Source organism: Coregonus clupeaformis, chromosome 11 (assembly GCF_020615455.1).
Source record: "Coregonus clupeaformis isolate EN_2021a chromosome 11, ASM2061545v1, whole genome shotgun sequence".
NCBI classification, from domain to species: Eukaryota; Metazoa; Chordata; class Actinopteri; order Salmoniformes; family Salmonidae; genus Coregonus; species Coregonus clupeaformis.
Genome location: NC_059202.1, coordinates 4,109,233 through 4,127,472, shown reverse-complemented (window position 1 = coordinate 4,127,472; position 18,240 = coordinate 4,109,233). Strand labels below are relative to the sequence as shown.

The 18,240-nt window shown below is 42.6% G+C and overlaps 1 protein-coding gene across 2 annotated transcripts in view; it reads right to left on the bottom strand.

Annotated features, from left to right (window-relative positions):
- Window positions 1–17,747, bottom strand: part of LOC121576977 (SLIT-ROBO Rho GTPase-activating protein 1-like) — a 150,487-nt gene extending 132,740 nt beyond the window's left edge. For both annotated transcript variants that reach the window (XM_041890626.2, XM_041890627.2), the window contains exon 1: window positions 17,295–17,747. In XM_041890626.2, coding sequence (XP_041746560.1) covers window positions 17,295–17,358 — 64 coding nt within the window. In that variant the 5' untranslated portion in view covers window positions 17,359–17,747. The remainder of the gene's footprint in view (window positions 1–17,294) is intronic.
- Between the last annotated feature and the right edge of the window lie 493 nt (window positions 17,748–18,240).

Sequence of the window (18,240 nt, the reverse complement as noted above, 5' to 3'; positions counted from 1 at the left end):
CATGCACAAAGTAGATGTCCTAACCGACTTGCCAAAACTATAGTTTGTTAAAAATAAATTTGTGGAGTGTTAAAAAACGAGTTTTAATGACTCCAACCTAGGTGTATGTAAACTTCCAACTTCAACTGTAGGTGAAACCGAATGCTAGTTTGGCTTTTCATATTATTGTGTTGACATATCCAGGCTTTTGAGTAGAATCAACAGTTGCCCCAAAGCGCTTAACAGTAAGCCAGATCATAAGTCATGCAGGATATGATCAAGAGAAGAAGACATTTATGAATATTTGGTCCACAGCAGTAGAGAACCACAAGGCTGGAGTATAAATCGAGGCATCTGCCCACAGCGTATGAGTGAGAGAGCGAGTGAGAGAAAGAGAGGGAGGGAGGATATCAGCTTTCAGAGACATCCCTATGTTTCTCCCCACTATAGAGAGCAGGTCTGTCTAGGCCTTTCTCTGTGAGTCAGTCTCTCGCAGAGCTATTAGTCAATGAAGGGGTCCACTCTCTCCTCACTCTCTCCTCTGCGCTGCGGGTGTCTACGTGTGTATGTGTCTGAGGCCTCAGACCTCTGCTCTCCACTCACGCATACGCCACATGCCCAAGTGACCATACATCACCTCTCCTGTGACACGTCGTTAAACAGAACAAATCACAACATCCCGGGGAAGACCACAGTTCTTCCACACACACACGGCCTGATTAAAAAGTAAGGTATACAAGTCAGGCGTCTGTCTCAGGACTGAACACACACACACACATGCAACCTCACAGTATTTATTCACTATTCATTCAGTATGTCCATATAGCCAGGAAACAAGTTACACCAAACATGGATACAAATGCCTTTGGTGTTTGAGGATAAAGTGTTTTGCTTTCAGACATCCTCCACATCCTGATATATTGCATATCTTTGATGTAAATCCCCAATCGATCATTTTGATTAAGCAACTGATTATGTAATTAAGAGTCATGCTTAAAGGTAGCATTATAATGAGCAATATTATCAAAAATATGCAATATCTCCTACTTAGCCTATGATTCAAAGACTTTGAAGCAGTTAATCAAAATACTGTGAATACCCCTTTTTCATTCTTCATGGGTGTCCACTTTGGCTAAAACTATCTTTGCTCTACTTGGGTCAGTGACTCATGAGTAAAAGAACTGAACAAAACAGTGTCAGGCAGGCACAGTCTATTTCCAGACCAACCTGAACTCAGACTAACTTTGGATTGCTGCGTGCTGCTAGTGCCCCTCCAGACTCAACCGTTATAAAAATGAGCTGCCTAGGCCTACAGAGACTCGCACTATGCTCCATTTCATTGTAACCCAAAAAACGAAGAACCCCCCCAAAGATTTGCAATCACACATTACCAAATAAAACATACCCCTGCATTGCATCACCTGCTCCAATCCTCATTCGATGGTGGCCTGACTTGCTGTGTGTAGTCACTCAAATATCACATGAACACACATAAGACAAAATAGAATTGCAGGAAATAAGCTTTAAACCTACAAAATGTTCTCTCCTCCAACAAAAGGGGTGTGAACAGTTTGTGTGATGAACAGTGCTTGTGCCCATAGAAATAGACATGGAGTGTGCGTGGGGGGGCGCAGAATTTTCCCCATTGCTGGAAGGAGGGCCTGAGTGAAAAAGTTTGGGAAACCTGACCTAACCTGATGTCAAGGTGAAGAAGAGGGTGAATAATTCAGTTGCATGGCCATGGGTCCTCCTGCAGCCATAGCTGTCAGGGCCGGAGGCTCCACACTACAAGGCAGCCACATGGGACAGGAGGAGGGCCGAGGATCAGGGGGTCAGTGTGCACTGGACAGAGGGGGGAAGGAAGTGGACAAAGGGGATAAAACGGGGGGCCATTGTGTCATGTTTCTCTTTGCTAAGCCCCTTTACTTGACCTGTCAGGCCTCTATGCTTTCAAGATGCACAACTGGTGAACGAGATGGCCCTAGCGCAGACTGTGTGTGTATGCGCGCGAGTCAGTGAGTAGTGAGAAACAGAGAAATTAACTGTATTTCATTATCCTCATTGTATTGTACTGTATTTACTGAAATGCTGTACCACTACACTGCTTTGGCAATATCTACAAATTGTATTTCAATAAAGCAATCTGAATCAGAGAGAAGGAGAAAAAAAAATGTGTGGGTGCCTGTCTAACTCAGCATTTCCTGCAGCAGAGGTGGTGACTCAGTGGGGATCTTTTACATATCTTTTTTTCTGTCTGTATGCCCCAGGCTACCGGGTGATACAGTAGAAACCAAGCTTTCAGGTTGGGCATCCCATAAGAGATATGGTACACCCATTATGGGAAACAGTCTGAATAGTGCAGTCTCTAATAAATATCATAACACATGTATGGAAAGCCAGAGGGGTCATTACACTGATATCTAAGCGCATTTATGCCCAATGACCTTAGCATTATGACCCCTTTGGCTTTCGACAAATGTATAATTTCTTCAGTAGTTATCATAGGAACCTAATTTCAGACAGAGGACAAATGCTCTCCGAGAAGCCCTAAAATAGACTGCTGGCAGAGCCAAGGACAGAACAGAACAGAGGTTTTGCATTAAACACAGTGAAGACCAAAGGAGGACCGCGCCTTTTTAACCACTTCTCCATGTGTGACCGCTGGCAGCAGGCACACAAGGAGGAATATGGCGCACAGATCTCTATCTCCTCAATGGGCCTTTCTTTCTCAAAGAACATCCGTGGTTGGAACCGAACCCATGTCTCAAGTTTCCTCCTCCAGGGAGGGTCCAGGGGAGTTCAGGACGGCCCGCGCTCACAAGACCAGCCTGTGGCTCCCGGATCAAACAGACAGCCCTCCTCCAGACAGGCCCAGGCCCTCTCCTCAGTCTCCTGCTGCCTACAAAGACCCTTTATTGTGTGAGTGATAAGCCATGGAAGACCATGGGAAACTACTCTTCCCTCTTTCCGGCACTACTTCTCCCAGATTGGGGACAGAGGTAAAGAAAGAGGTGGCAGTAGCCACATAAACCAGTGGAGACATTTTAAGAGTGTCCACAATCGTGAAACAGCATTGAATTTGTACATAAGTAAAGGACAGAGGGTAGCTCCTTTTGGCTCCCAGCTCTAATTCAATCAGGCTTAGAGGATACAAAGGAGAGGAGGCCTCTGGCTGACATTTTATTGACCGTTGTGTTTTAAAGAGCAGCTCCCCCCTCTCGTCTCCTCTTCATCATGGTCCCGGACGTCTGTTTGAGGCTGCCTAGCTGAAGGGGTGGCCTTTAGCTATTGATTTGGGTAGCAGTCGGCTCAAAGCCTCCTTAACGCAGGTCAAGAGGTCAAGGTAGAAGAAAGTAGTAAATGGCAGCCACAATTGACTAGCATCACTAGAAGAATATTAAGATGGGTAATCGTTTTAACGACTTCAGACATTAAGAGGAGCATTTATACCCTAATCCCATAGAACATAGCACTACAACCACTAACTAAGTTGACCATGAGGTGGAAAATCACATACCGTATAACTAAAAATAGAACAACTACAGTGGATGCATACTGTTTAACAACTAAACAAATCTATTGTTACTTAGCTGTCTTTGTCAACTCCAGGAAATATGACCGACCGCCTATTTGATGAAGGAGGCAGACATGGCTTGACAGCACAAAGACTGCTCCATCTGCCAAACATTGGATTGCTTCAAATTGCATTCATTTGCTTCTGAACTATATAGTGAGGCAGGTTGGGAAGAACGCCAGGTGAAGCTGTGGGAAGTAGGAACAGCAGAGATGGGTTGCATCCTAAATAGCACCATATTCCCTATATAGTGCACTACTTTTGACCAGGGCCCGGGGCACTATAAAAAGCATAGGGAGAGCATTGGGACGCAGCCAGGGAGGCCATGCCGCTTGGGAACACACAAAACCAGAGCACGTAAGCTTAGCTTTGGGATGGATGTATTCAGTGGAAGAGATAACAGCCACAACAGACATAAAGCCACATGAATGAGTGTTACATACTGATCCTTCCATAATACCATGGATAACACGGTACATCAGTAACATATGACAGTAAGGACAAAGTTTGGTTAGACACTGAAGTGGAAAGAGGGACATTAGTTTCCCCAATTTGTGGCTGAACAAACCCCATTTGTCAATAAGAAGGCCTCATCATCATCATATCATCGCTGTGACACATCCACTTAAGAGTCTCTTCTCTGAACGCATCAATAATGGATGGGATGACTTCATGACTCAATAGTTTACATGTCTTGGTAAGGAAGTGGTTTCAGTACAGGGTCATCATGTTACCTTTCTACTGTATCTTAGTTCATGCCGCTCTGTCATTGCTCGTCCATATATGTATATATTCTTAATTCCATTCCTTACTTAGATTTGTGTGTATTGGGTATATGTGGTGAAATTGTTAGATATTACTGCACTGTCGGAGCTAGAAGCACAAGCATTTCGCTACACCCGCAATAACATCTGCTAAACATGTGTATGTGAGAAATACAATTTGATTTAATTCACATGGTCAGTCTATGACATGGAAAGAGCAGGTGTTCTTAATGTTTTGTATACACAGTGTAGATGTATTGTCACATACACCGGTCCACCCCCCAAGGGAAGCATGTATTTTTGATTGGTGGTGTGGTTCTCAAAATCTCAAGAATCCTGAGGATGTAAAGACACTCATACTAGGCGAGCAGTTAAAGAGTGGCTTTAATGAAAGGGTTGCTACCTTCATAACTGAGTAGAAAAATCAGTGGAAGCCCACCCTGGACAGGCTGTTGGTGTGTATGTACAGTGCATTCGGAAAGTATTCAGACCCCTTCACTTTTTCCACATTTTGTTACGTTACAGCCTTATTCTAAAATTGATTAAATTAAACATTTGCCTCAATCTACACACAATACCCCATAATGACAAAGTGAAAACAGGTTTTTAGATTTTTTTGTAAATGTATTAAAATTAAAAAGAGATACCTTATTTACATAAGTACTTAGACCCTTTGCTATGATACTCGAAATTGAGCTCAGGTGCATCCTGTTTCCATTGACCATCCTTGAGATGTTTCTACATCTTAATTGGAGTCCACCTATGGTAAATTCAATTGATTGGACATGATTTGGAAAGGCACACACCTGTCTATATAAAGGTCCCACAGTATACGGTGCATGTCAGAGCAAAAATTAAGCCATGAGGTCGAAGGCATTGTCCGTAGAGATCCGAGACAGGATTGTGTCGAGGCACAGATCTGAGGAAGGGTACCAAAAAATTCTGCAGCATTGAAGGTCCCCAAGAACACAGTGCCCTCCATCATTCTTAAATGGAAGAAGTTTAGAACCACCATGACTCTTCCTGAGCAATCGGGGGAGAAGGGCCTTGGTCAGAGAGGTGACCAAGAACCTGATGGTCACTCTGACAGAGCTCCAGAGTTCCTCTGTGGAGATGGGAGAACCTTCCAGAAGGACAACCATCTCTCCAGCACTCCACCAATCAGGCCTTCATGGTAGAGTGGCCAGACGAAAGCCACTCCTCAGTAAAAAAGGCACATGACAGCTAAAGGACTCTCAGACCATGAGAAACTAGATTCTCTGGTCTGATGAAACCAAGATTGAACTCTTTGGTCTGAATGCCAAGCGTCACATCTGGAGGAAAACAGGCACCGCTCATCACCTGGCCAATTCCATCCCTACAGTGAAGCATGGTGGTGGCAGCATCATGCTGTGGGGGTGTTTTTCAACGGCAGGGACTGGGAGACTAGTCAGCATCGAGGGAAAGATGAACAGCGCAAAGTAAAGAGAGATCCTTGATGAAAACCTGCTCCAGAGTGCTCAGGACCTCAGACTGGGGCGAAGGTTCACCTTCCAACAGGACAATGACCCTAAGCACATAGCCAATACAATGCAGGAGTGGCTTTGGGACAAGTCTCTGAATGTCCTTGAGTGGCCCAGCCAGAGCCCGGATTTGAACCCTATCTAACATCTCTGGAGAGACCTGAAAATAGATGTGCATCCAACCTGACAGAGCTTGAGAGGATCTGCAGAGGAGAATGGGAGAAACTCCCCAAATACAGGTGTGCCAAGCTTGTAACGTCATACCCAAGACAACGACGATTTAAGCGCTGCCAAAGGTGCTTCAACAAAGTACTGAGTACAGGGTCTGAATACTTATGTAACTGTGATAGTTGTTCATTTTTTATACATTTGCAAAACATTCTAAAAACCAGTTTTTGCTTTGTCATTATGGGGTATTGTGTGTAGATTAATGAGGGGAAAAAATGATTTAATCCATTTTAAAATAAGGCTGTAACGTAACATTTTGAAAAAGTGAAGAGGTCTGAATACTTTCCGAATGCACTGTATGTCCATTTGCCAATCCTTCCCAAAGATGTATAACTAACTCAGCCCTACTGAGCAGCAGCCTCTCCCAATGGACAGGCTTAGGGGTCTGTCTACCTGTCTGTCCGTCCATCTGTTGGTCCTCTCAGGAGGTTCAAAGGAATGGATTGGCTGCCAGGCAGGGTAGGTGAAATCCCAGCAGCCTCGATCCACAGTGTGATCCAATTTCATTAACACCGCATATCTCATATCAGCACTGATGCAGTGCAGCTCCACACAGCTATATCCTGATTCCCATCCAGCTCATTACCGGGCTCTACAGTCCCACCCAGAGATCCCACTCCATGACTAACACCACAAGCAGAGAGGGGCTGGGGGGTAAGAGAAGTGTAGTGCATATATAATGTGGCTTGCATTTGCAGGGTTATGGAGTAGAACGGAATTCAATTAACCAGTGTCAGTTACAGCACATGACAATAGCCTGGGCTCCTTTTCATTCATCTGTTCCCCCTACAACAGTGCCACTTGAATGTCTTAAGGCTCGCACACGTCACACCGAATATGGATCTAGCGTTTCGTATGCCGATCGTTCAACACGCTGTGTTTTAGGGACCACCCGCTGTGGATGTCTGACTGCCGGCATTTTATGTGATTCTACATGTAAAATAGGTGCGCACTCGGTTCGCAAATTACATTCAGAGGTGCTAAGTACTCTCGGCCAGTAAATGCCATTGGTGTGTCTGAGACCGCCTGGTATGGCAACTGCTCGGCCTCCAACCGCAAGGCACTACAGAGGGTAGTGCGTACGGCCCAGTACATCACTGGGGCCAAGCCTCCTGCCATCAAGGACCTCTATACAAGGCGGTGTCAGAGGAAGGCCCTAAAAATTGTCAAAGACTCCAGCCACCCTAGTCATAGACTGTTCTCTCTGCTACCGCACGGCAAGCAGTACCGGAGTGCCAAGTCTAGGTCCAAAAGGCTTCTTAACAGCTTCTACCCCCAAGCCATAAGACTCCTGAACAGCTAATGCCACACCCTCTTTTTATGCTGCTGCCACTCTGTTTATTATTTATGCATAGTCACTTTAACTATACCTACATGTACATATTACTTCAATTACCTCAACTAACCTGTGCCCCCGCACATTGACTCTGTACCGGTACCCCCTGTATATAGCCTCGCTACTGTTATTTTACTGCTGCTCTTTAATTATTTTTCTTAAAACTGCATTGTGGGTTAAGGGCTTGTAAGTAAGCATTTCACTCTAAGGTCTACACCTGTTGTATTCGGCGCATGTGACAAATAAAATGTGACAAATAACATTTGATTTGATCCCTTACTGTTTGGCTTTGGGATGGGGCCTGGCATGGGAGGGGGCTGCACTGTTGTCCCGATGGCTTTTGTGGCCTGAGTGAAAAGCACAGCGGGGGGGGCTTGTGTTTGTGCTCAGTTTAGTTTATTAAATGGCATCAAGGGTGAGTGCCCACAGATGGTGCTGTCAATCACCTACCGCCCACACCCATCTCCACACCTCCAGCGGTGAAGACAGCAAGGCACACTCGCAAGGCTGCAAACCTCGGCACAAAGCGGAGGGGGCTGTGGAAAACAGATGGTAGGTGTATGTGTGAATGGATGTGTGTGGTGCTTTTAAAAGACAACATGCTATAGAAAGTGTGCGAAATACATTAGCTTCTCTGAAGCCCAATCTTTATTAACACCCCTGTTCCCTGAGGCATTCGTGAGCTTAACAGGAGTAGGGGTTGAGCACTGTTAACAGATTCCCTGTTACTCTGTTAGAAACTCAGCTGACACTGAGGACTTGACTCTTTGGGGATGCCAATATGTAGTGATTTGGATCCGATGAAGATTCATGCCTTGGCCTGTATGGAAGTTAATGAGGCAATGTCTGTATTGTACTAATCAAGTCCAAAAGAATATAAAACAATGGAGTTCATCAATAATTTCTAATTTTGAGAATGGAGGAGGGAGATTAAAAACCAACTTGCATTTCATTACTGTATTTCCGATCATTGTCAATGACAATGACATGTCGCCATTCACCCCTGCATAGCATGGGGGGACTGTGTTCATTAACACATCTCCATTATAATTAGCTACACCCAGGAGTCAGCAGCACTGAGCCATGCGACCAGAGAGTTAACGAGAAGATGAGATGTCACCCCAAATAAGGGGGCGACGCTGACAGCTTAACTCACACTTCATACACCTATTATGATGTTTACCAAGAGAGGATAAAAGGTGATCATCGCGTCAACAGAGCATGACAATGCACAAGCCATTTAATCTCGCACCATTGTCTGCCACCTCAACCAGAATGCAATCACACAGACCAGAGTTAGAATGTGTCTCATAACCTTGCACATGATACCTTTTAGTCTGTTCCAGAATGAAGATGCTGAGAAAAAACAGCTGCCTGCCCATAAACTGCTCACTGGTGTCACCCAGCAGCCTCCTGGGAACAGTTAGACTGACTATATTGCTAATGAAAGTGATGGTTTTACATGCTCTGAGGCACCGCCATAAAATCGGCTGTGTGATCATAGGAAAGCCGATACATGATGTGGAGGGCATTGAGTCTATTACATACTGTAGGAAACAGCTGGCAACTAGGAAGTACACCCAGATTGGCCATTTGAAAAAAGTCCTGACCGTAGTCTTTTTTTGTCATTTGGTATAGACAGTAAAAAAATGAATGACCAACAGGATATCCTAAACCAGAGTTGAGACTTTAGGAGACTAGTAGGCAGAGCAGACAGAAAACAACAGCTCCCCATACGTTCAACATTCTGAGCAAGCTTTCCAAGAGTAGCTTGTTTGTGTATCTTCCCTCATTAGGACTATTTGGTAATGTATTGTAAAGAGAAGGTCTCAATGTTTTGGCAATCCAAAATGGTGGTGTCAGCACTCAGCTGCGCGATGAGCCACAGGTACAGCTGGGAATCATGTCTAAATAAAGAGCAAGCAGCTTTAGTGTACATGGCTCTCTGGATTACCACCACACATTTGGAATCACAGACTACTGTCTCTGTGACTCACCCACCAGCCATTCAGAGTACTGGGCCTATGTTTTGATTACTCATAGAACTAGAAGTCAACTTGTGTTTAGTTGTTATGAGCCATTAAATCATGAACATACACCATTTATTTTCTTCCAGTATACTCATACGCCACTTTTTGCTCAAGTAAACAAAACATGAATCCAGTACCACAAGTAAACAAAAGATGAATCTACTGTATGTAGACAAGCTAAACACAATATGAACGTCCTTTGCCCCAATACAAATCCATTCTCTTAAATCTTAACTAGATCAACATGCATGCATACATATGGACAACACTCCCAGCCATTCTCATCAGCAATGCAGAGGGACGAACATCTCATTTCAAAGGCTGTGTGGCAGACCACAGAGGCACCCTTTATGATGGTTTAGGACAGGACCCGTCACCAGCTCGTGGGGACTGGCCGACAGAGTCACGACCCGGGACAACAGACGGCAATGCCATCGCCAGACATCAAACCAACAAGAGGGGCCTCTCGGGGCAAGAGAAAACAAACAGGGGAATGTTGTTGTCCTCTGTTCAGAATGACAGATGAAGTCCTATTTCACACAAACCCCTCACCTGGCTTAAATAATGAGCTATCCAATGTTTCATAATAATACATGGTGTATTGGCCTAAGTCAGTGAATAGAACACATGGATGTCTTGATGAAGTTTAAAATCTGATGTTAATTTCAGAGTTGCAGACTTCCCAGTAATATAGCCAATGAATCATTTCCTTTCATGTCCATTTGGTGGGGAAGAATAAAAAGCTGCTCCTGGAAGACGCTTAAGAAATTAATGCCAGTTGAATGACAGATTAGGCTTTGATTGAAAACACTGCCAGCCAGCCAAGAGTGACTGCCAAAGCCAGACAGCAAAGAACTACAGAGGATTAAATACGAGGATAAACTATTGACTTAATAATAATCACTCTTAGCTTTTCTCCATAAAGCTCACAGAAGTTGCCAGTAGAGAGTAGGAAATGCTTTATATTTCTTTGTAAAGTAGAATTACTGGAGTTGATGTCAGGCATATCTGTCAGATGGATAACATTTGACTGCTAGTTGATAGGATACTGGAGGACAAAAGGGTCCTCTTAGACAACTATTTGTCCAAATAAAGCAGCCCAGTCCTTATTATTATTTATTTTTTTAAAGAGGCAGTGAGGCTGGGAAGTAGCACATCAAACAGACTTTCCTTTCGGGTTGCTTGTTGTTTTGCTCCTTGAGTAATCAATGTCTGTACAAAACTTGCCTCCGGCTTCAGAAATGCGCATGTAAAAGGGCCCATGAGCACCAACATGTGAAGTTCATAGGAGCATGTCAAATTGGGTGTCAAATTAAAGCTAAGAGTATATAGTTTAGAAATGAAGACATACTGTATATACATATTTCAACAATTTTCCATCCTAAACATTAGGAATAAGCAAAGGATATGATTTGTCAAACAGATGGAAAAGGGGTGTTAGAAATGTTCTAACAGAAAAAGTCTTTAAAAGGTATTAGAAATACATCAAAACACAATAATGTTGAAGTAAAGACCCCTGCCAACTAATATCAACACTTATAGTTTCAGAAAAAAATGCCTGCCTTCTGTAAGTGTAAGAAACATTGCCTTGTTATTCCATTACCAAAATCCCAATTTCTCTCCCTAAAAGGTAGACCTATCAATTAGTTAGTGTATTTACTGATATCAAGTTTGTTTATGAATTATTAAGTGTTTAAAATGCAAAATCCTGTTACCAAACCGGTAACAGAATTTCAGAAAAATCAGTAAATGGAATTTCTGGATTTGAATCGGCTACAATGGGAAATCATAGTAGTCACAAACCACAGTTGGGTCAACTGCTACTGTCCTCCCTTCCACTGGCATACTGTTGTGTGCAGCTGATAACGGTTTTCTTTCTATTTCTGTCTGGTGGTCAAAGCGAATGTGAAAAGTCTGGACAATCCCTCCCTCTCTCCCTTCCTTTCTCTCTCCTCTCCAATTCATGTCACCTCTCCTGGCTCTTACTGACACCTACCCATGAGCCCCCTCTCTATTTACAGTAAGCAACATCCTCACCCACTGAACACCGACCGATACCGGACGTCCATGAACGTTGAAAAGTAGTTGAAATTTGGTCAGTTGGCCCTGGCCTTGATTTCAACGTCCACAGATGTCGTTTTTTGGTCCGGTCCGGACCAGCCTTGCTTTCAATGTTCACAGATGTCTGGACCGGCCTTCATTTTTCCCAAACATAGACATCCATCATCGGCCCAAATCTGAACCAATCATAGACCTCTATGTTTCACAAGTTTGGACAGCACAATACAGTAGAGCGCAGTAGAGTACAGTACAGTAAAGAAAAGTAGAGTATTAGTTCGGTACAGTCATGTACAGCAGAATAGAGTTCAGTACAGTACACAGTAGAGCACACTAGAGTTGAGTACACTATAATGTACTGTACTCTACCGTTCTGTACTCTACTGAGCTCTACTGTGCTGTCCAAACTTGTGACACATAGACGTCTATGATTGGTTCAGATTTGGTCTGGTCCAGATCAACCAAATTTGGTCTTGTTTGGTGGCGGAGCTCATTAAAATATTAGCCAGTATGTAGAAAAATACCCAAATATGCAAAGGAGGATATTGCATATTTCTACATTTGTGTACCTATTTAGGATACATCACCATGAAGAGAATGGCATTCATATCCATAATTATGCATTTCTGTGTAGTAAAGATCAAGGACCCATGATGAAATTCTGTTACCACTTCACTTACAGTAGTTCAATAACCAAAATATTGTTTTTTGACTCAAGGTGTCATTTCATAGCTGACACCCCATTCTTTCTGCAGACATCTTTGAATCTTAATTCAGAGCAGATATTTAACAGACTTTGGAAAACGTGGACACATAAGAAACACAGGAAAATGTTGCCGAAATTCTGTTACCAAACTTTGCATCTGTACAGTACTTCCAGTAAATGTGTTTCTGTAAAATGTTTAGTGTAAATTGTTAAAAACAGTCCTTGTGCATAGAGTTATATGGTTTGTTAAACTTTGAAATCAATGTTTTTTGTCAAAGCTGCTACAAAACTGGGGTGCCAAAAGGATTTCACAACCTTGTGTTTACAGTGAATGGAGAATGTTATGTTTTTAGTAAGTAGCCTATTTTACAATTATAACTCATGACCTTGATTTCTGTGACACCAAATGTCTTTATTTTGAGCCGGTTGGAGCCTAGTAGGGCCAGGACAATACCAGTATTGTGATATTTTTTCCATGGCAAAAATGAAAACACGAAACAGACCAAACTCTTTGGTCCTTCATAAACCTGCTGTATGTAAAATATTGTGTACTATAGCTTGGGAGATAAATAAATGTTACTCTGAATGGCAACATAATTATTTTTGTTTCCAACATTAGGGCTGTTTTCCTAAAGGAGTTAAATCCGCTTCGTGTTGTTTCCTTGCCGTGATACTAACGAGTATCGCGATACTTGTATCGTCCCAGCCCTAAACAAATGATACAGTGACAGCTTTAGCTGAGTATGAAAATGTGAAACACCGTTCCTGTGAAGGGTCAGGATTATGGTGAATGAAAGAGCCAAGGAATTTGTATACAAATCAAGAGGCTAGGAGTAGAGACTCGTGGCAATCTACCCTTAACATATTAAGATATAAAAAAGATTCCAAGTATAGCCACTCTTTCACACTTGTATCACACAGACTAGTCTATGGCCAATGTGTAAGGGAGATATCACGTGCATTCCCTTATTTCCAAATGACGCTGAAATCATATATTACTTTTAGTGCTTCCTACCACTATTCATGACAAACTGGCTGGCTATATAGGACGACTGTACAACACATCTAACGTAAATAATCTGAAACAGACACTTATCACACTGAGTAAACAAAAGTTAGAGATTTACAATGCAAAGAGGACAGCAAGGTACGCAAATAATTGGACAATGCCATCATGGAACCCTCCCCTTAACCTAATAATGGGGTAAACTCAATATTTCTCAAAATGTAATATGTGGTAAACTACATTGCTTATCTACAAACACAACTGTAAAACCAACAGCCAGATCAAGGCTGATCGGCCATAGAGTAACACGTTGTCTGTCTGTGTGCTCTACTCAGACCGCCGTTCCCCATGAGGAATGCTCCAGTTTCTCTCAGTTGTGTAAGCTGTGTATTATTACCGCTTTGCATTACAAACGGAAGGTCCCGCACCCAGTGTCTCTTATGACTGCGCATCACCCTTCTATTACAGGCTGAAGGGCCTTAGTTATCACAGGTGAAGGTACTGCACACATTCCTCGCAAATGAGAGCTTCTCAAGCGTACACAATCTGGTAACTCCTCAAGCGGCATTGCTCCCGCTCTCGTTCCCCCCCACCCCTCTTTCTGGATTGAAGGTTTGCTACGGAGACGTGAATAGGCGGTATTTCAGAGCTCCCAACAGCTCTGGAGAACGGCAGTTCCTTGGCTGGGGGCCAAGTCCTCATGGTTACCACAGAGCAGGAGCAACTGCCTCTTTCCTGTGCACTTTTGTCTGGGAAAAAGCCTTCGGTCTGTTTGCAGGGGTTTGGAGGAGACTGGAGAAGTTGGGAAATACATGTAAACGTCACCAAGCCAAGCATCAAGAGAAGCACCTGTATAAACCATGTATAAGCACCAGGTTTTATTGGTAGTGTTTGTTATTTGTAGACCCAGGCTAGTTTGAGGTGACGAGAACACTCCAAGACAAAGTGGAGCTATTTAAAATCAGTACCTTCTGTTAAGAAGGATTAGGTTACGCCTGAAATAAGATTTGGGTTAGACTACTTTTACTGACCTGTGTTGCAGACAGTGACCGATGATGGTATATTTGACATGAGGAAGGCAAAACAAGTGAACCCAAAATAGGGGATCGAGCATTTGAGAACAGTGAGGATAAAAGGGAACAGGGAATACAGACTGACAAATGCTAATCTTTCAATCTACCTGAATAGGTTTCAATCTGACTCAATATTCAGTCAGACTTGTATATAATATTGGATACTAAACCAGAATAGAACAGAGTTTGTTCAATTCTTTTTACGTGGCCCAAACATCTTTTTGATCTCTCATCAGTGACTGAAGCCTGGCAAAAGCTTTAGCGAGTCAACTAAGCTATACGAGTCATTCCACCTCAAACAGTACAAGAAAGAGGATAGACACCCACCATCTCAGATTGTTCTGAAATAGTTTCTGTAGTTAGAAACAGATAAGATTAGCATTCCTGAAACATTATTTTGATGAACTATAATTTGATCACTGAGAAATGAAGCTAATTGACTGCACCCAAATTGGCCATTTTAATTTATAGGATTCATATTATCTTCAAAAAATATATTACACAACATCCAATTTGGACCATAATTTTTCCTAACAATGAGTAAGACATGAGAAATCCACAGACCTCCCACACCAATCCCACCCTGACAACCAGTATACAGTATCAGTTCTCTATGTCTGAGAAGTAGTATGGAGCTGCTGCTTGGAGTATTGCTTCTTCATCTTTTGTCATGTATTCCCTTTGAATCTGGTGATGTTTTCCCCTGTTCAGAGAAATTAGCCATTGAAGTCGCTTGCATTATTTACCATAAATAGATGCTGCTGTTTCTGCTACTGCCACCACACCCTAATATCAATTTTGCTGGATTCTTGTGTTTATTAAATGGATCACAAAATTTTCTTTGCAGCTTTGGGTAGAAATCCAATAGCTTTTGCTCATGATGAAAATAAATGGTGTGGTCATCCTCACAATTCAAGCCAGTCCTCTTGGAAAGCAATTCAGTTTGTCCTTTTGTTTTGGTAAGATTTAAAAAATGCAACAATTCAAAACATACACAAACATTAACGACATCACACCTGCCCAGACCCACCTGCTCATACCCATCTCCAGCGCCCGCATCACTCTCCGCCACATGGCCTTTATTTCTCTCCGTTGCCCACACACATTCAACATTTAGATAATAAAGCATTTGACCTTTCCATTGTGTTAATGAAGGAGGATTTGATGATTTCCAGTTTTTAAGTATACGTTTTTTCAGGATGATTGACGAGAAAAGTATCGTCCAACCCATCGGGTATCTCACTGCACCCTCATATGCCATGTCTTGAAATATGCAGACAGACGGATTAAAAGTTAATTTACATCGTAATACTTCTGACAGCCAACTTTCTAACTCCGCCCATAACTTTTGGACTTCATAGCATTCAGTTTGTCCTGCTCTTAGGCTTAATTTGTGTCCAGAAAACAGCCCCTCTGTGTTTGGTTTATTCCCTTCAAAAAAGGTCTGGATTAGTTAGACCATTCTTGGTGAACAAGTAAACCATTAGGCTACAGCAGTTCTAATGGTTTCAATGTTATGGTCTCTAATGGTCTTCAATGGTAAAAGTCCCAAGCAAACCTTGTATAGTGTTTTATAATGGTAATGGTGTTGGGTTCAATGGTAAATGTCACTATTCACACTACATATAGAGATGTTTTTTAAATCATTTTATTGAAAGCCATATGACTGCCATGCAATTGTTTATAATTGTATTATTTTATTAGGGTTGTCACAACATTTTAGTCACTAGCTAAGTTCTCCATCAAAAGTTTGGGACTTGTAGTAAAACTCTTCATATGGGAATTGCACCATACCGATAGCCCTCTCAGGGAGCTGCCATTTGATGGACTATTCAAGGAGAGTTGGGTTAAAGCATTCAGTTGCTAAGAGAAGGTCAAACTGAAATTCTTTCATGGAGGACTGGCTTGACCACACAATTCATTTTCATCATGAGCAAAAGCTATTGGATTTCTACCCAAAGTTGCAAAGAAAATGTTGTGATCCATTTAATAAACACAAGAGACCATTAAAATGGATGAAAGGGTGCGGTAGCAGCAGCAGGAACAGTGCCATCTAGTGGGCACCCCCCCGAGCACCCCCCATCCCCCGGGCACCCCCCATCCCCCAGATAGTATATGAATCAGTGGAGGCTGGTGGGAGGAGCTATAGGAGGAGGAGCTCGTTGTAATGGCTGGAATGGAATTAAAGGAACAGGGCCAAACATGTGGTTTCCATTTGTTTGATACCGTTCCATTTATTCCATTCCAACCATTACAATGAGCCCGTCATCCTACAGCTCCTCCCATCAGCCTCCACTGATTAATATATTATCTGGGGGATGGGGGGGTGCCCGGGGGGGATGCCCGGGGGGGATGCGCGGGGGTGCCCACTAGATGGCACTGTTCCTGCTGTAGAATAGCAGGACATTTGCTTTAAAAATGCAAATTTCTCTCAGCCTCGTTACAAAATGTGTAGAATAGCATGAGATTAAGTATAAAACTAAAACATTTTCTCTTAACCTCATGGGTAAATGTGTATAAAGCAGGACATTTGCTTTAAAAACAATTCACTCAGCCTCATTGCAAAATGTGTAGAATAGCATGAGATAAGATATAAAACTCTGCTCCATGGCAATGAGTGTAGAATTGCAGAAAATTAACTTTAAAATAGTAACATTTTCTCTTAACCTCATGGCAAAATCTGTACAATAGCATGATTATTGCTCAGACTTTGAAACTACGGTACGCAATTGACCCATACATTTTTTACACATTTACATTTTAGTCATTTAGCAGATGCTCTTATCCAGAGCGACTTACAGTTAGTGAGCGCATACATTTTCATACTGGCCCCCCGTGGGAAACGAACCCACAACCCTGGCGTTGCAAGCGCCATGCTCTACCAACTGAACTACAGGGGACTACATCTAATGGTCTGGCTGAGTTTAGCCCTTGGACACGGATTTGGTTTATTGTCATTCAATAGAAGTTAGCCTCATAATGGGGATAGAATAAAAGTAGGCTAAATTATGTTCATACAACATTATAAATAAACTTACCTTTAACTTGACTCTCGTAATCAGCAATGATTTCTTTATCCTTTTTGAACTTTGTATTAGACATTTTCAGGTCGATTCAGAGTAGTTAGGAAGTTAAACTATTAGTCAACAAAAAAAAGCAGCTTTTCAAGAAACGTTCAGTCCATTCTCCTACACGAGCAGACTATTGCTGGAAAAGACTAGGCCAACACGAAATCCTGATATCAATCAATGAAATCACAGATAACCGCTGGCTATGCCGCGGAAGGCAGAGCGAAGATGTCGAGTCGGTGCAACAGCATAACCTTTGATAATCAGATCATCCACGCAGTAAAGTATACAATTTTCAATGCAGGTAGAGAAGGCGCGAGGCTTTATTGCACGCGGAGTACCAATTATAGTACGTAGACTTTAATCCTATACTTCCTTTGGTGCTCTCTAGTTTCCCCGGTCCCACACTTCCCATTTGCCTCGTTGTTTCTCCTAGACAAGACTGACTGCAGCACAGCTGCCGGAGAGTCACTGTGGAAATGGGAGGGATCGAAGAGGCATAACGGAAACAAGACATGGATTGACATGATTTTTGTCTAACCAGTAGTGCCAATTACAGGGGCGGACTGGGGCAAGAATTCGGCCTTGGCATTTTATCCACACAAGCCCACATCACTGCGAACTGCGAACTCACCTCACACCTGGCACCAGCCCATGATTTGGTCGGACCCCCAGGGGGCCCCAATTGATTTTGTTAATCATTCCCACTCAGATATCATATTAACATGGCATAAGTAATTACGAAATGTGTCGAATTGCATGAAATTAGCTTTAAAACTGACACAATTTTCTCCACCCCATCGCAATATGGGTAGAATTGCAGGAAATTAACTGTAAAACTGCAACAACAATTATCTCTGCCTCATGTCAAAATAAGTAGAATTGTATGAAATGTTGCTTAAAAACTGCAACATTT